Source organism: Wolffia australiana, chromosome 15, assembly GCF_029677425.1.
Source record: "Wolffia australiana isolate 7733 chromosome 15, ASM2967742v1".
NCBI classification, from domain to species: Eukaryota; Viridiplantae; Streptophyta; class Magnoliopsida; order Alismatales; family Araceae; genus Wolffia; species Wolffia australiana.
In genome coordinates this window covers 8,715,567-8,733,158 of record NC_135849.1, presented here as the reverse complement: position 1 = coordinate 8,733,158, position 17,592 = coordinate 8,715,567, and the positions used below count along the sequence as shown (strand labels likewise).

Genomic DNA, 17,592 nt, shown 5'->3' with positions numbered 1-17,592 from the left:
CCACATTAACTTTAATATATCCTTGGAGAATGGGCACCGATGTGAGTGCATGCGTAATATTACTGACAGTAATTTCGACATTTTTATGAACAATAAATTCCAATTCTTTTGAAAAAAAATTTGTTAATTTTTTAAAAATCTATAAAAATATTAAATACAACTCCTGCGGAATCCCTTGTGGCCAAAGAACCCCGTAAGTTGATTTATATTGGTGGTAAAAGGTAAGTTCTTGATCACTTTGATCTTTTCCTTGTCTACCTCCAGCATATGCAAGCTTACTTGATGCCCATAACTATTCCTTCATGTAACATAAAATCAATTTCTCTCCAACTTATTACCAAGTTATTTTCAATACAAATGAAAGTACTTTAGTTAGGTTATCTATGTAAGTCTCAAACGAAGCCACAAAAATGGTAAACACTTCCATACAAATTTTAAGATAGTTGCCTACTAAATCAGTAAAAAGGGTATGCATACAACTCTGAAATGTGAAAAAGGCATTACATTTTCCAAAAGGCATTTTTTATGAGCATGTCAATATGAAACACTAGGACGAATTCTAACTTGAATAACAATCAAGAAAACAAATTCAATTCTTCTCCAAAAAAATTTCCAAATCTGATAAGTAAAAGGTACAAGATAATGATATTTCCTTGTTTGCTTGATTGAGATTCCTATAATACATACATACCCATTAACTAATGGTCGATCTAGTTTCAACATCTTCACCTTTTTAATTCTATTCAGGATCGTCCTAGATTTCATTGATACCATATGAACTGGAATGACTTGAGTACTCAAAAATATGAAAAATCATGCACTACTATCATTTGAATTTTATTTAAATTTACATATAGTTATGTCTATTATGCATGTTATCGTATCTTTTAATGGTCCATGTTATGTTGAAATGAATTTTATGACTTTCTCTTATTTTTAATGTTTGCACTCAGCCTCCTGAAACAAAAACACAACGGCATGTACTTCTTAATTGGGAACACATGTTTTAAACATCAGCCAATCATTGTATATCATTCAAACCATTGGACACATCTATAAATTTTACATTGTTATTCTTGTACGCAGCTGCGTGGAACAAGCATTCAACTGGAACAGATTCCATACCACAACTCGACCATACCAAGGACAAGGAGAATTTTTTACCATAGAGAATTTCAAATGTGACATCTAGAGATGTGGAGCTAAAGGCAGACATGGTGGACTTGTGAATGGGAAAAGCTAATACAAGGGCCAAGTACAAATAGGAGGTAGAAAGAGTTATCATTGGTTCTTCTCCCTATTCTGTCTCAATTTCAATATAAAGAGATTTGATGAAGTGTAAATTTATCTATGAGTTTTTTCCTCAAATATTGATTTACTGATAACATCTTAATGATTAGTTTGATATCATTAAAATATATTTATTCAAATGATTTTAAAATTGTGTTATTCGCTGAAAAAAGGATTAAACCTATTTACAATAATATTTTGGTATCTTTACCGGATTGTTCAACACCATTGATAAGTTCATATTTAAGAGTTTTATGTCATTGTTTTGATTCAAACTTAACCAACAATATTCATGAAAATTTTCCACTAAAATACTCTATAATTAAATAAGGCAAGTAAGAGGTCGATCCACAGAGAGGCAGAAGTTTAATTTCAGAATTTTTCTCAAGTTTGGAATGAAGGAAATGAGTTTTAAATTAAGAAATATATTATTTATTTTTTTATGGATTTTTAGTCAATTTATATAATTTTCTATGATATAAATTGAAGCAGAAATACAAAAAAAACACTAAAAATATTTTAGTCTAATTTTCATAATTTTAATTAATACTAGAAATAGTAAATAAATATTTTTTACTTTTCTGAAATTTAATTAACACCCAATATAAATATTGAAAACAAGAATTAAATATTTTTTAGAATTTTTATAGATGTTAAAAACACTGAAAATGAGTATATTAATTTTAGGGATTTTTCTGATTTTTTTTTGAAAATTTAAATGTAGAAATAAGGAAAATACCTTTTTCCCTTGATCGCCAGCGGCAGCAGTGGCAGAGCGGCAACAGAGCGGTGGCAGAGTGGCGGAGCGGCGGCGAAGCGGTGGCAGAGTGGCAGAGCAGCGGCGATGACGACGGCAGACCGGATGGGCCGGCGGTCCTTGTGTGGCCCGTGTAGGGCTGGCCTTAGTGGGTCAGCCCACTAAGGTTCAGCCCTAATTGGCTAAGTCAAGACTTAGCAAAATGGACTAAGCCCTATTGGGCTTGACCCAATATGGTCAGGACTTAGTCAATTTGACCAAGTCCTACACACTCCACTTTTTTTGTCAAAATGATGGAATTCAAACACAATTTTTTTAAAATTTGAAAGGACGAATGAAGGATAATATATATAGAGAGAGAGAGACTGGAATGGATTTTAGAGAGAGAAATAAAGGATTTTAGAGAGATAAAATGACTGAAGTGAATAAATAGAGAGAGAAAATGCCTGAAGTGAAGAAATAGAGAGAGAAAATGAAGAGAGGGTGTAGAAGAAGTTTGAGATGGAATTTGAAGGTGCAAATGAAGTAGACTTTTATGAAATTTTGAGGGCATGAACTGGGGATATGGATGAAGATCTAGAGAGAGAACAAAATGATTCTAGAGAGAAAAAGTAGGGAAAACGAGTAGTTAGAGTGAGAAAATGATGGATTTAAGGGTAAACGGATGGATGATGATGTGAAAATGGAAATCTAGGTTCCTAATACCTCAATAAAAATCTGGTGAGCCCTCAATGATACCTCTCAAATATGGATCCTTATATTTTTCCAGGATCAGGCATTTTTCAATGCAAACAAGAGACTAGATTGAATGAAAACTTCAACAAACTTACATTAAGCAGGTTGAACGACTTGGATTCTAAAATATGTCTTGTCCTGCTGGCCAGCCACTTGCTAGAGCATGTCAAGAATGAGGGAAATGGCAGAGAAAAGAGTATTTATAGATTATAATAATTACAAAAATACCCCTCTGGGTATTTTCTATTTTCTTGACATTTTTGCCTCTTTTTCTCCATGGGTTGAGAGTTTCCCCTTGTAATCTTCAACATTTTTCTTTGGAAGGCTTTTGAGAGCCCAATGGACAGGTAAGGTAGTGGCCCATCTTCCTCTGATTTCTCATTTGAAGGCCAAAACACCATTTTTCTCCTTTCAAGCCCTCTTTTGAGAATCACTAAACTTTCAAAATTTCTCTTACACTTGAAGAATTATATCTTCTCGTTCCTGTGAATTTATGCACATGTGAAACTATAGAAAAATCATCAGTACTAAAACTTCATGACTTCAAAGATGTCAAGAGTTTAGTAAAAAATAACCATAATATGCAAAAACTAGAATTTATCGCATAAATATTTAGTTAATTCAAATAATAAAATGATAAATTCTGAATTAATGATACTATAATCATTTAAAATGTACCTAAATATCCATGAATTTATCATGTTCTCAGCCATATTCTTAAATAAAATTATGTTCTAGGTCGGAATATATAGATTTAGAGTTTTCTGACATTTGAAATCACGGATTTATTATATTTCTATAACAGATATCCCATTTTATAAATTATATTTATTTTTGGTTAACTCATTAATGGTTTTTAGCCTTATTTTCTGCCCTGCCATGTCTCTCCATTCAATTTGATCGAGTGGCAATCAATCATCATTCTCTGTCATGGCATCATGGTGTTCCCGTAATGGCTAATGAGTTATTAACTCTTTTATGTTTTTATTTTATAGGTTGACATGGACTGATAGAAAAAAGAATAGATCAATCACAATAAATGTGATCACAAAGAACTAGCTACAGAGCCTCATAGATTAAATGAAATCATTAGTGTGTGATTTACTCAAATTTTTAAAAGTTAAAAAGGATGGCGCTTATATGTGGCACACGTGTAAAACCATGATTTGCGGAAACGAAAAGTGCATTGACATGGTACACTGGGATTCCTTCCCATGTCATGCATTCATATTTCTTGAGTTATTTTATCTTTTGAATTGAAGAAGGATCTGAAAACATAAATTAAAGAATAAATATCACCTTTACATAAAGCAAATATGTGATATCTTGGTTTTTTGAGTGGGCATTTTTAAGCCATTTAGATGTACATCCTCTAGATATATCCACACAATGTTCAGAGGGCTTCCAGAAATCTGATTTCCTCTCCATCTAGTCTCTAATGGAAACAACACTTAAGACAGAGAAAGAAGGGGCACTCAAAAAGACTAGGATGGGTATCAACTCCCTCTATTTATATTTTTTGGGAATTTTCATAAAAGTCATCATCCTAGGGAATAATTAGTAAAGCCCCTCAATACAAAGTACACCCACCATCGTCCAAAACTCTTCTGCATGTGACCCTCTAGACCCATGTATCAGTCTAGCTTTTGATTTCAGTGACATAATAACCTTTATTGGGATGGCCTTATTGAGTAATCATATCACACTCGTGGAGTTCCAAACTACACCTTGTGCCCTTAAAGCATACAAAGGAGTATGTCAACTCTCTTATGGAAACTTTTTCGTCATCAGTTACCATGTATGTATAATCATTCATCTCCTTGAGACTCCCAAATAACTTGGGGCATGGTTTTCAATCAAACCCCAACCAATCTTTCTGGTTAGTAATGATGCATGGAAAAATAATTGGAGAACACCTCTAATTTTTTCACTACCCTGACCAAGGACCTAGCTACATCTTCCTTGCCTTGGGTGAATCAGCTCTAATACTGAGGGTGGAAAATCCTAACTTTACCTTAGAATTATCTTCATGAACTTGTTACTGCATCCAAACCAATACAGTTTGGAATCCCCTAATCAAAGACTTGTAGGTCACAGTCAAAACACAACCGTCCATTCGCACATCATTTTTGGTGTTCCAGGTCGAAATACTTGCACAATTGTGACATTCATCAACCTGATTTCTGATAGGTGTAATATCATTCAGGGATTCAGATGGATCAATTAAATGAACTATTTCCCAAAAGAGCGCCCACAATCTATCCTTAACTTCTCCACACTAATGGCCATGAGATCACATGTACTCATCATATGAGTGGGACAATACAATGTTAATTTTTTCAGATATTTCAAAATCCTTATAGAGTATCATTTGAATAAAAAATTTATAACATATGATTAAGACTAGTGGTTCCCATACTACGATCTCATAATAATTTACAGAGTCATTGCATGTATTCATGAACCTAAATTATAAATTTCTTATTTGCATTAGAATGAATATATTGTATTAATAAATAGTAAATGAGATGTGGAATGTGCTCATGGCTTGCATGTCACATATATTTCAAACAAAGAGTGAGTTTAGGGATCCATCGAGTGATTTATTGGTATCTTGTGTGATCGAGGAGAGGCAAGAGAGAAGTGTAGAAGCTTTATTCCATCTGAAAATCTTTATAATATTCGTGGAATGTAAGGATGATGGGTAAGTCTTTTTGTTTTGTATTGTGTCCTCTTCATGATCTATCTCCTCTTATCATTACATCACATTCTATCATCGTCAAGACTTCTTAAACCCATCATCAGCATCATTTTTCTTCATCATCCTGCCATTAAAATTGCATAAACATTTACATCCATTTACGCATTTAATTGCCCACATTTCTCTATCCACCTTCTCATCCCACCATCATCTCTTTGCTTCATCCTTTGTCTCCATTTCTCTAACTCATCCCCCCTATTTAATTTCTATGTCATATTTACTATCATTCTAATATGATTACATCTTTATCACATTCTCACGTCAACATTTCCATCATCTCTGTACCTTGTACTTCATATGTATTCAGTATTGTTCTTATAATCACGATTTAAAGGGTTTTATATTACTCAATCACCATTCCATGTGGAGAAAATCCTTATCATTAACTAGCAATAATTTTTTTGAGAGAGGGTATTTGTAAATTTTTTTACAAATACCCTCTCTCAAAAAAAGTAAAAAATTTATTGAATAACTAAAAAAAATTTAAGAAAAAAATATAAAAAACATTCAAATTGAGGTTATATAGGCCAGCAGAAAGCAAGGCAGATCAAGTTTTATATTCAAATCTTATTATAGTAAGTTTTTTGTTTTTTTTTATTTTGACTCTTAGTTTCTCGGGTGGAACATAGAAGCCTTTGTTGGAATCAATTTAATAAAGGTCACTTTTATTTTGGATTAAATAACCAAAATCCATAAAAAAATAGTTAGGAATTTTCCATTCGATTGTAATTATATTCTTCCAATTTTTATCTAGAATACATAGATCCTCAAATGAGTATCAGTACATTATCTATCATTACCATATCCTGTGTATTCCTCTAATCTATCTCACTCTTACTTCCACCACATTTGTCCCTTTTTTAGTGAACATGATATTCAGATTATTTTAACCTTGCCCTCTTTGGATTCACACATTAGTACAACACTCTGTGTCAAGTGATTAAAGTGAAGTATAAATATTCAAGCATAAATTTCATTGAGACAATAAATCTTGTAATACGAAACGTGACCAAATCAATCACTATATCAGATTTGTGCTTAATCTAAAACATGAAATAAAGAGTGGTGGAAATCTTTATGCAGGCTCCTAACATTTATAGGCTTGGTTGGACTTGCATGGTCTCCTTACTTAGTAACCATAGTCACTTTATTAAGGTAATGAACAATAGCCCTTTTATTTTTAGTTTCCTCCAAGAAGATTGAAGGGTACTTTAGAAGGAAGATTTTTCCTAGAGACGGAAGTGCAAGAGGGTCATTATGGATGATACATCAGATATAAAGGAGGTATAGAAGAATAATGGTATCTAACCTCTCTTGAATTTTAAGGGTGGTAGAACTTGTCTCTACTAAGAGAGACAATGATGGATATTTGAAGAATAAATGACATTGACCTTAATTCAATGTATGGATTTTGATAAATGTGCCCTATGAAGTCCACATACCCTTTTGTCAACCCATGCACTTGGTCAACCAATGATGGATATTTAATTTCAGTGACCACTCCATGGTTAACCTCTTCCAAAGCCATGATAAAACATATTGAAATCATTTTTCTTATTGGGTTCAATTATAAGTCATTTAATTAATTTTTTAATTGTAACTTTTAAGTAAATTTTACATTTATATGGAAATGAAATATGTTCCTATTTTATTGAAGAATATTAAAACTTTTAATTCATAATTTTATGAATAGATAGTTGATAGGCAGAGATGTCGCAATCATAACTTGATCTATGCATGATAGACTCCGGTCAACATTGTATGAATTAGTTAAACAGTTTTTTTTATTGATATAGCTCACATCAAAGTAAGTTATCAAAATAAAAGTCATGAAAAATGAAATAATATTCCCAGCAATATTTTTTTTCATAAGTTGTGTAGAAGTATTTGAGAATGTAGATCTCACACATTAGACAATGGACCTCAAGTTGACCGTTTACATGATACTTTATTATTATTTTATTATACTTATTGTCTTCTCTATCTGGTTATCACCTCATGGTCTTTATAGGCTCTCCAGCTGTCCCACAAATGCCCCTCAATGAAGTGTGCTTGGTAAGATAAGGAGAAGGGCATTAGAGGTAAAGTTTTCTCAACTTTACTTCAAAAACTTGCTCATTAATGGTGTCACCTATCTCCTCCAACCAAAGGAAAGCAAGTATTTCCTTTCTGGGAAGCCACAAATTTAACTATATATCTCTCATTTAATGCATATTTTAGGCAGGTTTAATGATACATTTTCCCCTAAAGAAAGGTGAACTGTCAGATGCATCTAACAGTTCTCTTGCGGAAGATCAATGGTGGATGAATGGACCTTAAACATGCCCCATTCTCTCAATTGCAATGTGGCCTTAAGTACTTTTTTCTGGATGAAATTGGTATTCTTCTTCTTCAGCTCTCTCCAATAAATCTTTGAGAAAAAAAACTGAAATCTGCAAAGAGAAGAGAAGAATTGTGCATTGCAAAGAAACGCCCAATTGTTTCCATTGTGTTAGGCTCGAAAAGGAGAAGGAAGCAAAAATCTCCCATCCTCCTGGTACTCCCATTTTTGTTCTTGTTTCTCTATGTCTAATATGCAGGAAATCAGAGGAAAAAGTTAAAAATATGTAGAGGAGGAAGAGAGAAAGTGAAAGAGACTGATCGTTAGAAGAAACAAATGAAGAACAATCACCAGAGGGTGGAGAAAGCATGAATTCAAACCATACACAAATCAGGCGCATGGTTCCAACTCTCTTCTTGAGTTAATCCATAGATAAGAGATCAATCAGAAGAAGATCATCATTAGGGGATTTCAAGGAGTTGATCTCTTGAGGGAAATTAAAGGTGAAGGCATTGATTGTGAGAAGGAAAAAAGTTGTGGTTTGATTTTAGAGAGATTATCTCAAAAGAAAAGAATCATTGAATATTCATACTTGAGAGGTTGAATCCAAAAATAATAGAGTTCAACTTGACATCTTGGTTGAGAAATTTGGTTGATAGATTTCAAAGCTTGGGAGATTAGACACTAGGTACTGTGGTTGAGTAAAAGCGTGCAATTAAGGTGAATCTAGGTATAAGAAGTCATTATGGGTTAATCTTGTTCTTGAATATGAATTTAGAGTGAGTGGAAAGATATTGGTTTGATATTGCTTCTAAAGATAAGATAAGATCGATTAAACGTTGAGGATTTAATCAATTGAATTTAGAAGATTAACTTTAGGAAAAATGTCAAACATCGGACAAGCATTTTTATTGACATTATTTACTTTTTATTGATAATTATTGTTTTTCTCTATATCATATTGAGAAAGTCTAGGGATACCCTGAGATTTCCTAGGCCAGGCTGATGGGCCACTTGTGTTACCTGAGAGGTCGATTTGAGGTTGTTGTAACCTCATTCACGACAGTTAAGTGGGCCAAGTGAAGTGACATGAGTGGTCTCAAGAAGAGGAGGTAGAAGAGACACAGAACCCGACAATGCTAAGGGGACCGATGAGTGGGAAGTTCTTCACTAACTTTTATATTATTTGATATCCGTATGTAACCCGATTTCAGAGCATTTGGTAGGGCCTCTGAACTCAGGATAGGTCTTTATTGAACTAAGGGCAAAAATATTCCCAGGACAAGAGTAAGGGGCTAGCTCTAACTTTCATCAAAATCACTGTCCACCCTTCATCTCAATTCGATTAGATGAACAAACATCCTCTAGCAATTAGATTATAAAAATAGAATGAAAATTTTAAAATACCTAACACACTCTCTGTCAACCCAGCTATAGTGCAGGGACGTGGACGGGATGATTTTTTTGTCCCGGGACGAAAAAACCTTCCTGTCCAAAGATACAGATGAATTTTGGGACGAAAATTCATTTTTGGGACTACCAAACGGGACGGTTTTCGTCCGTGGGACGAAAAAACCGTCCGTCCGGAGGTCCCGGACGTTGGACGGCAAATCTCGATGGAAAACCGCAGGATTCACATCCGACGGTTGAGATTTAGCCACGTGGCCTCGCAATGACAATTTGCATCAAAGTCCCTGTTTTTTTAATTGCGTGCAAATGGACGCTGCTCAGAAATAATTGTACGTATGGCACTTCGCATTCTCTCTCCTCCGTGATTCCCTAAAAAACTTAGAAAATTTCATATTAATATATTAAAAATATAAAATGGGTTTTTTTCATCTGGGAGGACTGGACGGGACAGTTTTCTTACCGTCTAACGAAAACTCGTCTCATCCTTCATCCCTGCACTGAATCCGGACGTCGGACGGGACGTCCGGACGATCCGGAACGAAAAACCCAGCCATATAAACCATCTTTATCATCCTTCAACCACAAGAACTTCCGTACGTTCTATGCTAGAAACTTTCTCAGTTAATATTTCAAAGCTACTTCAGCCAGAAAGCGTCTGAGTTAATATTTCAGAGTTACGATCCGCAACTTCTCGACACAGTTTTCATAAGCCGTAGGTTGTCTCTGCGCCAGCACGCGCTTCAGCCGATCCTCCTCTACGTCTTCCTCTTCGATCTGAATTCGTTCTCCCCCAATCGAGACTCTAATCTCTTCTCCGTAGATCCGTATCCTGTTCCTCGCGAAATTGCCAAATCGGCAAGCGAGATTCTCTTTCCGACCGAGCTACTGCGCGACATCTCCTTGTCCAGCTCTCAATCTTCGCCGAGAACCGCCATCGAAGATCTCCCTCTCCTTCTCTAGGTCCTCGGAAGGAAAGCCTCTTTCCCGTTCTACCGATTCCCAGCGATTATAAATCTCTTCTATACTGCAGATGCTTAGGAATATAATATTATTTGCGAAGTTAATATCATTGGATAAATGTACTTTTAATGATAGTTTTCTTTTATTTTGTACCGGACTAACGGTTGGCGGAGGTGGCCGGCCGGTCCGAGGAAAAGTATATTACGGTGGAGTCCCCCACTATCTTTACTCTTCGGAGAAATTTTCTACGGCCGATCTTCTCCGGTTTGCGTTCTTGCTTGGACGGAATTTTCTAGCATGGAGTTGCCTGTGATTGATCTCGAGTCCTACTTCGATTTGTCTTCGAAGATCAGCTCCCGGGAAAGGGGATGTGAGATGGAGGGATTGGAAAGCAAGCTTCAGGAGATGTGTTCTCGAGTGAGCACGACGCTAAGAGAGACTGGCGCCCTGCTCGTTAAGGATCCCCGGTGTTCTGTGGAGGATAATGATCGGTTCCTGGACATGATGGAGAGGTACTTCGCATCTTCCGATCAGTTCAAGCGAAATCAGGAGCGTCCTCAACTCCATTACCAGGTAATTACCGTCTGATTTCTTTCTCTTAACCTTCTCCTTTTCCCTTTGGTCGACGAACGTGGCTGTTTTCGTTTCGTAGCTTTGGCTACGAAAGTTTCTAGATCCAGACAAAATTCTACGAAATTTTGTCTGGCTTCTCGGCCGTTAATTGGAACGATGCAGTAATCCGCCCGTTCAATCGTAATTCTAGCTATCTTGGCCAGTTGATCCGTGAGGCGATCTTTGGCCCGGCGGCTCTAACGATCTACGGGATAGATTACCCTAAAATTTGTGATTCCAAATTTCGCGGAAGCATTTCCGATCTTCTTGATCCTCTCATTTACGACCTTTCAATTAACAAATACTGTTCTTCTCAAATAGGTAGGAGTGACCCCGGAGGGAGTCGAAATTCCCAGAAGTCTTGTGGACATGGAAATGCGGGGAAAAATAAGAACAATGCCGAAAGAATTCCAACCACTACTACCTTCGGGCCCAGATCCTAAGTGGAGATACATGTGGAGAATAGGTCCAAGACCGATAAACACTAAATTCAAGGTGCCGCTTTATCCCCATTAAAACGTTTCCCCTTCGATTTTCATTCAGATTAATTAGCTGTCTCTCACATTTTTTTGATTTAGGAACTGAATTCTGAGCCCGTCATTCCGGAAGGTTTTCCCGAATGGAAGGAAACCATGGATTCGTGGGGCCTCAAAATGATATCTGCGGTTGAGGTGGGTTTCTGAGAATTTCCCCTTCCACAAATTGATTCTTAAAAGGATGGAAATTCCTCTCAAACTCGGTATTCTAGAACAGGTTGTCGCTGAGATGGCAGCGATTGGATTTGGCTTGGAAAAGGACGCATTCACGGCGCTCATGAAGGAGGTAGCACGTCAAGAACTTCATCCTGCTTCATCGCATTAATTTTCTTTTAATCAACCAGATTAAAGTAAAATCAATGCTAGCTCCTGCGCTTTACAGGTGTAGTTCTGGATCGTCCCGGACTTGGACGATGGAGGGGACGGGACGAATTTTCCCCGTCCTACGTCCAGAGTAAGTTCAGGGACGGACGGGACGGTTTTTCGTCCAACGATAAAAAACCATCCAGTCCAGTCGTACTAGGACGGTTTTTCGTCCCATCCAGTCCTCCTGGACGGAAAAAAACCCATTTTATATTTTTAATATATTTATATAGATTTTTTCAAGTTTTTTTAGGGAATTACTGAGGATATAGTACCCGCAAAGGGACATACGTATAATTATTTCTTAGTGGCGTCCGTTTGCACGACTGTTTTTTCATCCCACGGGACGAAAACCGTCCCGTCCGGTGGTCCCCAGAACAAATTTTCGTCTGAAAAAAATTGTCCAGTCCGCGTCCCTGCACTATATTTACAGGGATGTTCTTGCGCTCATATAATTTCCAAAAACGTTATGCTGAAGAGAAATAATGAAATTTGACATTATTCACGCCAAAAAAATACAGGGACCTCACCTATTAGCGCCGACAGGGAGTGACCTGGAGCGGCACGGGAGCAAGGACAGAGTATTCGCAGGATATCACTACGACCTCAACTTTCTAACAATCCACGGGCGAAGCAGATTTCCCGGCCTGAACATCTGGCTAAGAAACGGGGAGAAAGTCGAAGTCAGCGTTCCCATCGGCTGCCTTCTAATCCAAGCAGGAAAACAGGCAATAAATAAACTCCGCCAAACTCCGCCCCAACCCGAGCCACTACTAACGGGGAGGTCTTGAACCGCAGTTGGAATGGCTAACCGGAGGAGAGTGCTTGGCCGGGATGCACGAAGTCGTGGTCACGGACCGGACCCGGAGCTCGGTCGAGGCGGCCCGGGCTGCGGGCCGGAGCCTGTGGAGAGTTTCTTCCACGGTGAGTTGACTTTCTCACCTCCAGTAGCTACGCTTCTCCGTTGACTGGTTTCTTCTCTTCTGTGCGAACCAGCTCTTCGCGCACGTCGCCTCGGACGCGGCGCTCGAGCCGCTGGGCCGCTTCCGGGGGTCAACTTCCTCGACCGGGTACCCTCCGATCCGCGCGGGCGAGTTCGTGGAGCGGGAGCTCGCCGCCATCAATCTGAAGGGAAGGCGAGGGGGGGATTCATCCACGCCGTCCGTTCCCGGGGGTCAGGGAGAAGGGATGATCCAACCGCCCCAGGCCAACGCGTTCCTCGCTTGAGATTGATTCCCTCTGTGGGGGGGGTGTTATAAGAGGGGGGGCGGGCGGGCGGACTGAGGGTGGACCGTGGGCGGAGATGGCGGGTGGACGGGGGGCGGTGGCGGCGCTGGTGGTGGCGGTGATGGTGGTGTGCGCGGCGAGCGAGGCGGCGGGGCAGGGGTGCGGTAGCACCTTCTTCTCGGCGCTGGTGCAGCTGATGCCGTGCCGGGCCTCGGTCATGCCGTTCAGCCCGGCGCCGCCCAGCGAGGCCTGCTGCAACGCGCTCAAGGCGCTGGGCCGGCCCTGCCTCTGCCTCCTGGTCAACGGGCCCGCCATCTCTGGCGTTGACCGCAACGTGGCCAAGGAGCTCCCCGCCAAGTGCGCCGCCAACTTCGATCCCTGCTCCTGAGCCCTCCCTTCGTCCGATGGTGATCGCGCGGTCCTCTTGAATCGCCTCCTCGAATAATTAGAATCGCACGTCATAAAAGGATTCCTGTTAATTTCTTCGTTTTCTGAAAGAGTCGCAATGGTGCGGTGCCATCCCGTGTTTTCAGGTTGATAAGTCGATGTCAACCATCAACAGGAATGTCCGATCGTTCAATAGAAAAGTCGTTGTGATGGCCTTTTGCACCCTCTTTTAGTCAAATTTGCCGTAGCTAACCCAGATTAATAGAGTGAATAGGGAACTGCACGCTCGGGACAAGACGGCCCAGACATGACGGGACGGGATGTCGTGTGGCAACAGAGGGGGACATGACAAAAAGCTCGTTATACTCCCTCCTTACACACTTCCCAGGATTTTGAAAATATCTGTCACATTTGCATCACACGTCACTGTACCCAACATCCCCTCTTTGTCCCGTCACCAGACGGCGTCACCGTCACATGTGATGAAAATAAATATCAAAACCAAAAAAGATAGATTGTTAGCGAGACATCGACATACGGACATAGTGAGACAGTCCTCGTCAGTCGTCAAGGGCCTTTGTACTCGTCAAGGGCCTTTGTACTCGTCAAGGGGCTTTCTTTGTGGTCATCCAAAGTCGTCGGGAGAAGGTCGCCGAGTCCCGTGCACATGGGTGAAGGTCAAGCCCAATGTTTCCCCTTTATTCTGCATTGTTGGAGATATCTGATGTGTGATTGTTGAACCTCGAAATTTCATTTCCTGATTCATAATTACTCCTCAGACTAGGTTTCCTTATCAATTTATAATTTTCTTGATGTTCTATTTCACACATGGGATCGGATTGTCCTGCTTTTTGAGGACATTGTCATTAAAATATCATCAGATGTGCTATTTTCCTAGGGGTGATATATTGTATAGAAGAACTTTGTACACCTACGAAAATAAATCCAAAAATGTCTAGTGGGAGATGTAGGAGATAGTCTAGAGACCGAGGTCGTACGGGCTGGCTTATGGCAGAAATTCCCGAATCTGGAGCAGGCGGAGATACGATGTATAGATACCAACACCTTGTTTCTTCGAGGGGTACCGATGGCTGCCTATGTGGCGGTATGTGGCCGGAAGCAACGGATCACTGACACCACGGAGGTGAGATGGTGGAGGATACTTCCCACCAATGGAGCTGATGGAGTTAAAAAAATGGGGATCGTGGTGGAGATGCATGGGGTCCCGTTGGTGCATCGCAATAAATCGACGCTGACAAAATTGGTTTCCTCATTCGGACTGCTTAAGAGTATCATCTCGACAGGGTTGGAATTCGGGGACCCAAACATGGTGTTACTAGACGTTGAAGTGATAGAAGGGGAGTCAAGTACCAGAATCAGCGTGGTCATATGGGCACACGAAAACCTTCAAGGCCAGAATAAGCCACAGGACTCCCCCAGCGGCACCTTGTGAGTTCAGGGGCTCCTCCACAAGACCCCGGTCGGTGCGACCTACCATGGAGGAAGGCGTACAAGGAATAGAGAGCGGCAACAAGATGCAGGGGGAGTGTGCATCATCGGCCTTACCGTTGACATCGGCCACTGTGGACAAGGTTCAGAAAGACCGAAGCCCAAGACGGAAAAGGATACGACAGATAACTTATGAAGCTCTTTGCCGGTTCAAGGGTGTGGTTTATCGAAGGGGGAAACTGGCTTTAACGGAGGCAGATGGTAAGAGGACTTGGGTGGTGTCCAGTCAAAATGGTCAGGTGCGCTTAATAGCAGCCAGTAGATCAAAGAAAGCAAAATCTCAAAAAGAGTCACACGAGGTAACACCAAATGGTCAAAGCTCCAAGGGAAAAGAGACTTAGAGTCATCAAGCCACATAAAAGAAATAGAGACAGAGGAAACTCAAATTACACACCCGACATTGCTTGAGTTGGCGGAGGTAGTGGAGGTGACACTGGTGAAGATGCAGGGAGGGCAATTATCGTGTCATAGATGAAGTGTGTGTCTTGGAGTGTACATGGTCTACGGGATGAAGGGAGGGGGGGTGTAGTGGGGAGCTATTTACAGGATTGGGGAGCCGATGTGGTCTACAAGACGATGTTGGAGAGGTGTGAAACGAAAGAATGGAACTTGGTGGGACGAGGCTTTCTCGAGGGCTTTGTGGCCGTGAGCGCCACATGTAGATCTAGGGGCCTATTGGTGGCATGGAATACGACGACCTTTGCTAAAGAGGGGTCATGGACGGGACAGTATGTGGCAGCAGTTAAAATGAAGAGAAGGAGCGATGGTTTTCAATGCATGGTGGCATCGGTTTATGGCCCTGTTATTGCAGCCCATCGACACAGGTTATGGGAGGAGCTGGAAAGTGTAGTCTCCCTCTTTCACGGGATACCATTGCTATTTGGAGGCGATTTCGACGTGACATTAGAGTCAAGTGATAGACCGAATGGGATGGGAGGGCCGGATCTAGGGTCAGAGGCTTTCTGGTCTTTCATATCCGAGATGGGGTTACACGAAATGGGACCGACAAATTGTACTTACAACTGGCGAAGTACGAGAGGCCCTACAGCATTTTCTCGCCTGGGCAAATTCCTTTGCTCGGTTGACCTATTGGAAGAGTATCCATTGGCAAATGTACAAGCACTTCCAAGACCATTATCTGATCATGCTCCAATTATCTGGCAAGATAATATCGGCCAAAACAGATCCACCTATTTTAAGTTGGAGCGATCGTGGCTACGTGAGAAAGGATTCAAAGAAGAAGTGATAACATGGTGGGCAAGTCAATCAGTACATGGCACAGCCACGATGAGGCTGGCCACCAAATTGGCAGGTCTAAGACAACACCTCATCGCGGTGAAAAAAAAGATCCGAGAGGGAAGACACCAACGAAGAGATGAAGCCCTTTCACGAGTCCAACAGTTGGACTCCATTGAAGATACAAGATGTTTGGTCGACTCCGAACTCAAGGAAAGAAAAACATGTAGAGAGGTAGTGGAGGAAAAGGATAAGAAGCTTGAAATGGATTGGAGGCAGCGGTCACGGCAGCTTTGGCTGAAGGAGAGGGACACCAACACAAGGTTCTTCCATATGGTGGCAAATGGTAGGAGAAGGTCGAATTATATAAAACGTGTGAAAGTGGGAAACCATGAAGTTGTGGGGGCACAAGGGGTGGGAGAAGCACTAGCAAATCACTTCAGAACAATCACCAAGCGAGGGGCTCGCAACCAGTGGAGATGGGAAGGTAGAAGCGTATCTCGGTTATCACATGCACAACAAGCTGAGCTAGTGAAGCCTTTTTTCGTGGAAGAGGTACGAAATGCGATCCAAGGTTTGAATGGAGAAGGAGCCCCCAGCCCTGATGGACCCCCAGTCTTCTTCTTCAGCGAATTCTGGGATGTTGTAGGCTCTGATGTGATGGATACATTGGACAAGTTCCGAATGGGTAACTTTGGCGTGGAAAGACTGAATTGGTCACATTTATTTCTGTTGCCCAAGTGCTCGGTAGAGGTGAATGTGGGCGACTTCCGACCCATTGCTCTGTCTAATTCTATCTATCTCATCATCGCCAAGGTGTTGGCTAACAAGTTGAGAGGGGTGATTTGGGGCCTAATCGGACCCTTTTAATCGGCCTTCATTCCGGGAAGACAATTGCAAGACAGTGCGGTGGTGGCAGGGGAGATCATTTCAGCTTGGAAAAGAAAAGGGATGAAGGGATTTATTTGGAAGGTGGATTTTGCAAAAGCCTATGATTCACTCAATTGGAAATTTCTATGGTATGTCATGCAAAAGCGAGGATTTCCCAAGGACTGGGTGGCATGGGTGCGACGTTGTGTTACGTCGCACTCTTTCTCAGTCTTGGTCAATGGCCGGGCAGAAGGAGGATGGATCCGCCCACAGAGAGGAGTCAGACAAGGTTGCCCATTAGCCCCATTATTATTTGTCCTTGCAGTAGACACTTTGGCCACATGTACCCTTAAGGCGTGCGAACAAGGCCTACTGCACTACTTTCACACGGCGAGCTACCCCAGGGGTATTCCACTACTCCAGTATGCGGATGACACCACATTCTTCATGGAAGGAGCTGCGATAGAAGCTCACATCATATCATCCCTATTAGAATTATTTGCTGATTTCTCGGGGTTATGTCTCAATAGAGAAAAGTCAACCTTTGTGGGATTTGGTTTGACGTTGGACAAGGAGATCCAATGCGCTAATGTGCTAGGCACACCCCGAGGTTCACTAC

At 40.7% G+C, this 17,592-nt stretch overlaps 2 protein-coding genes across 2 annotated transcripts; both read left to right on the top strand.

The window, feature by feature from the left end:
* Window positions 1–9,942: 9,942 nt before the first annotated feature.
* On the top strand, window positions 9,943–13,000 carry LOC144712919 (2-oxoglutarate (2OG) and Fe(II)-dependent oxygenase superfamily protein). The gene is made up of 7 exons (XM_078587332.1): window positions 9,943–10,806; window positions 11,167–11,340; window positions 11,424–11,516; window positions 11,599–11,667; window positions 12,266–12,472; window positions 12,543–12,668; window positions 12,741–13,000. The coding sequence occupies exons 1-7, from the start codon at window positions 10,531–10,533 to the stop codon at window positions 12,969–12,971; spliced, it is 1,176 nt and encodes a 391-aa protein (XP_078443458.1). The 5' UTR covers window positions 9,943–10,530; the 3' UTR covers window positions 12,972–13,000.
* Window positions 13,001–13,031: 31 nt separating this feature from the next.
* On the top strand, window positions 13,032–13,490 carry LOC144712920 (protein LIM1-like). Its single transcript, XM_078587333.1, has one exon. It carries the CDS (start codon window positions 13,048–13,050, stop codon window positions 13,357–13,359), a length of 312 nt encoding a protein of 103 aa, XP_078443459.1. The 5' UTR covers window positions 13,032–13,047; the 3' UTR covers window positions 13,360–13,490.
* Window positions 13,491–17,592: the final 4,102 nt, after the last annotated feature.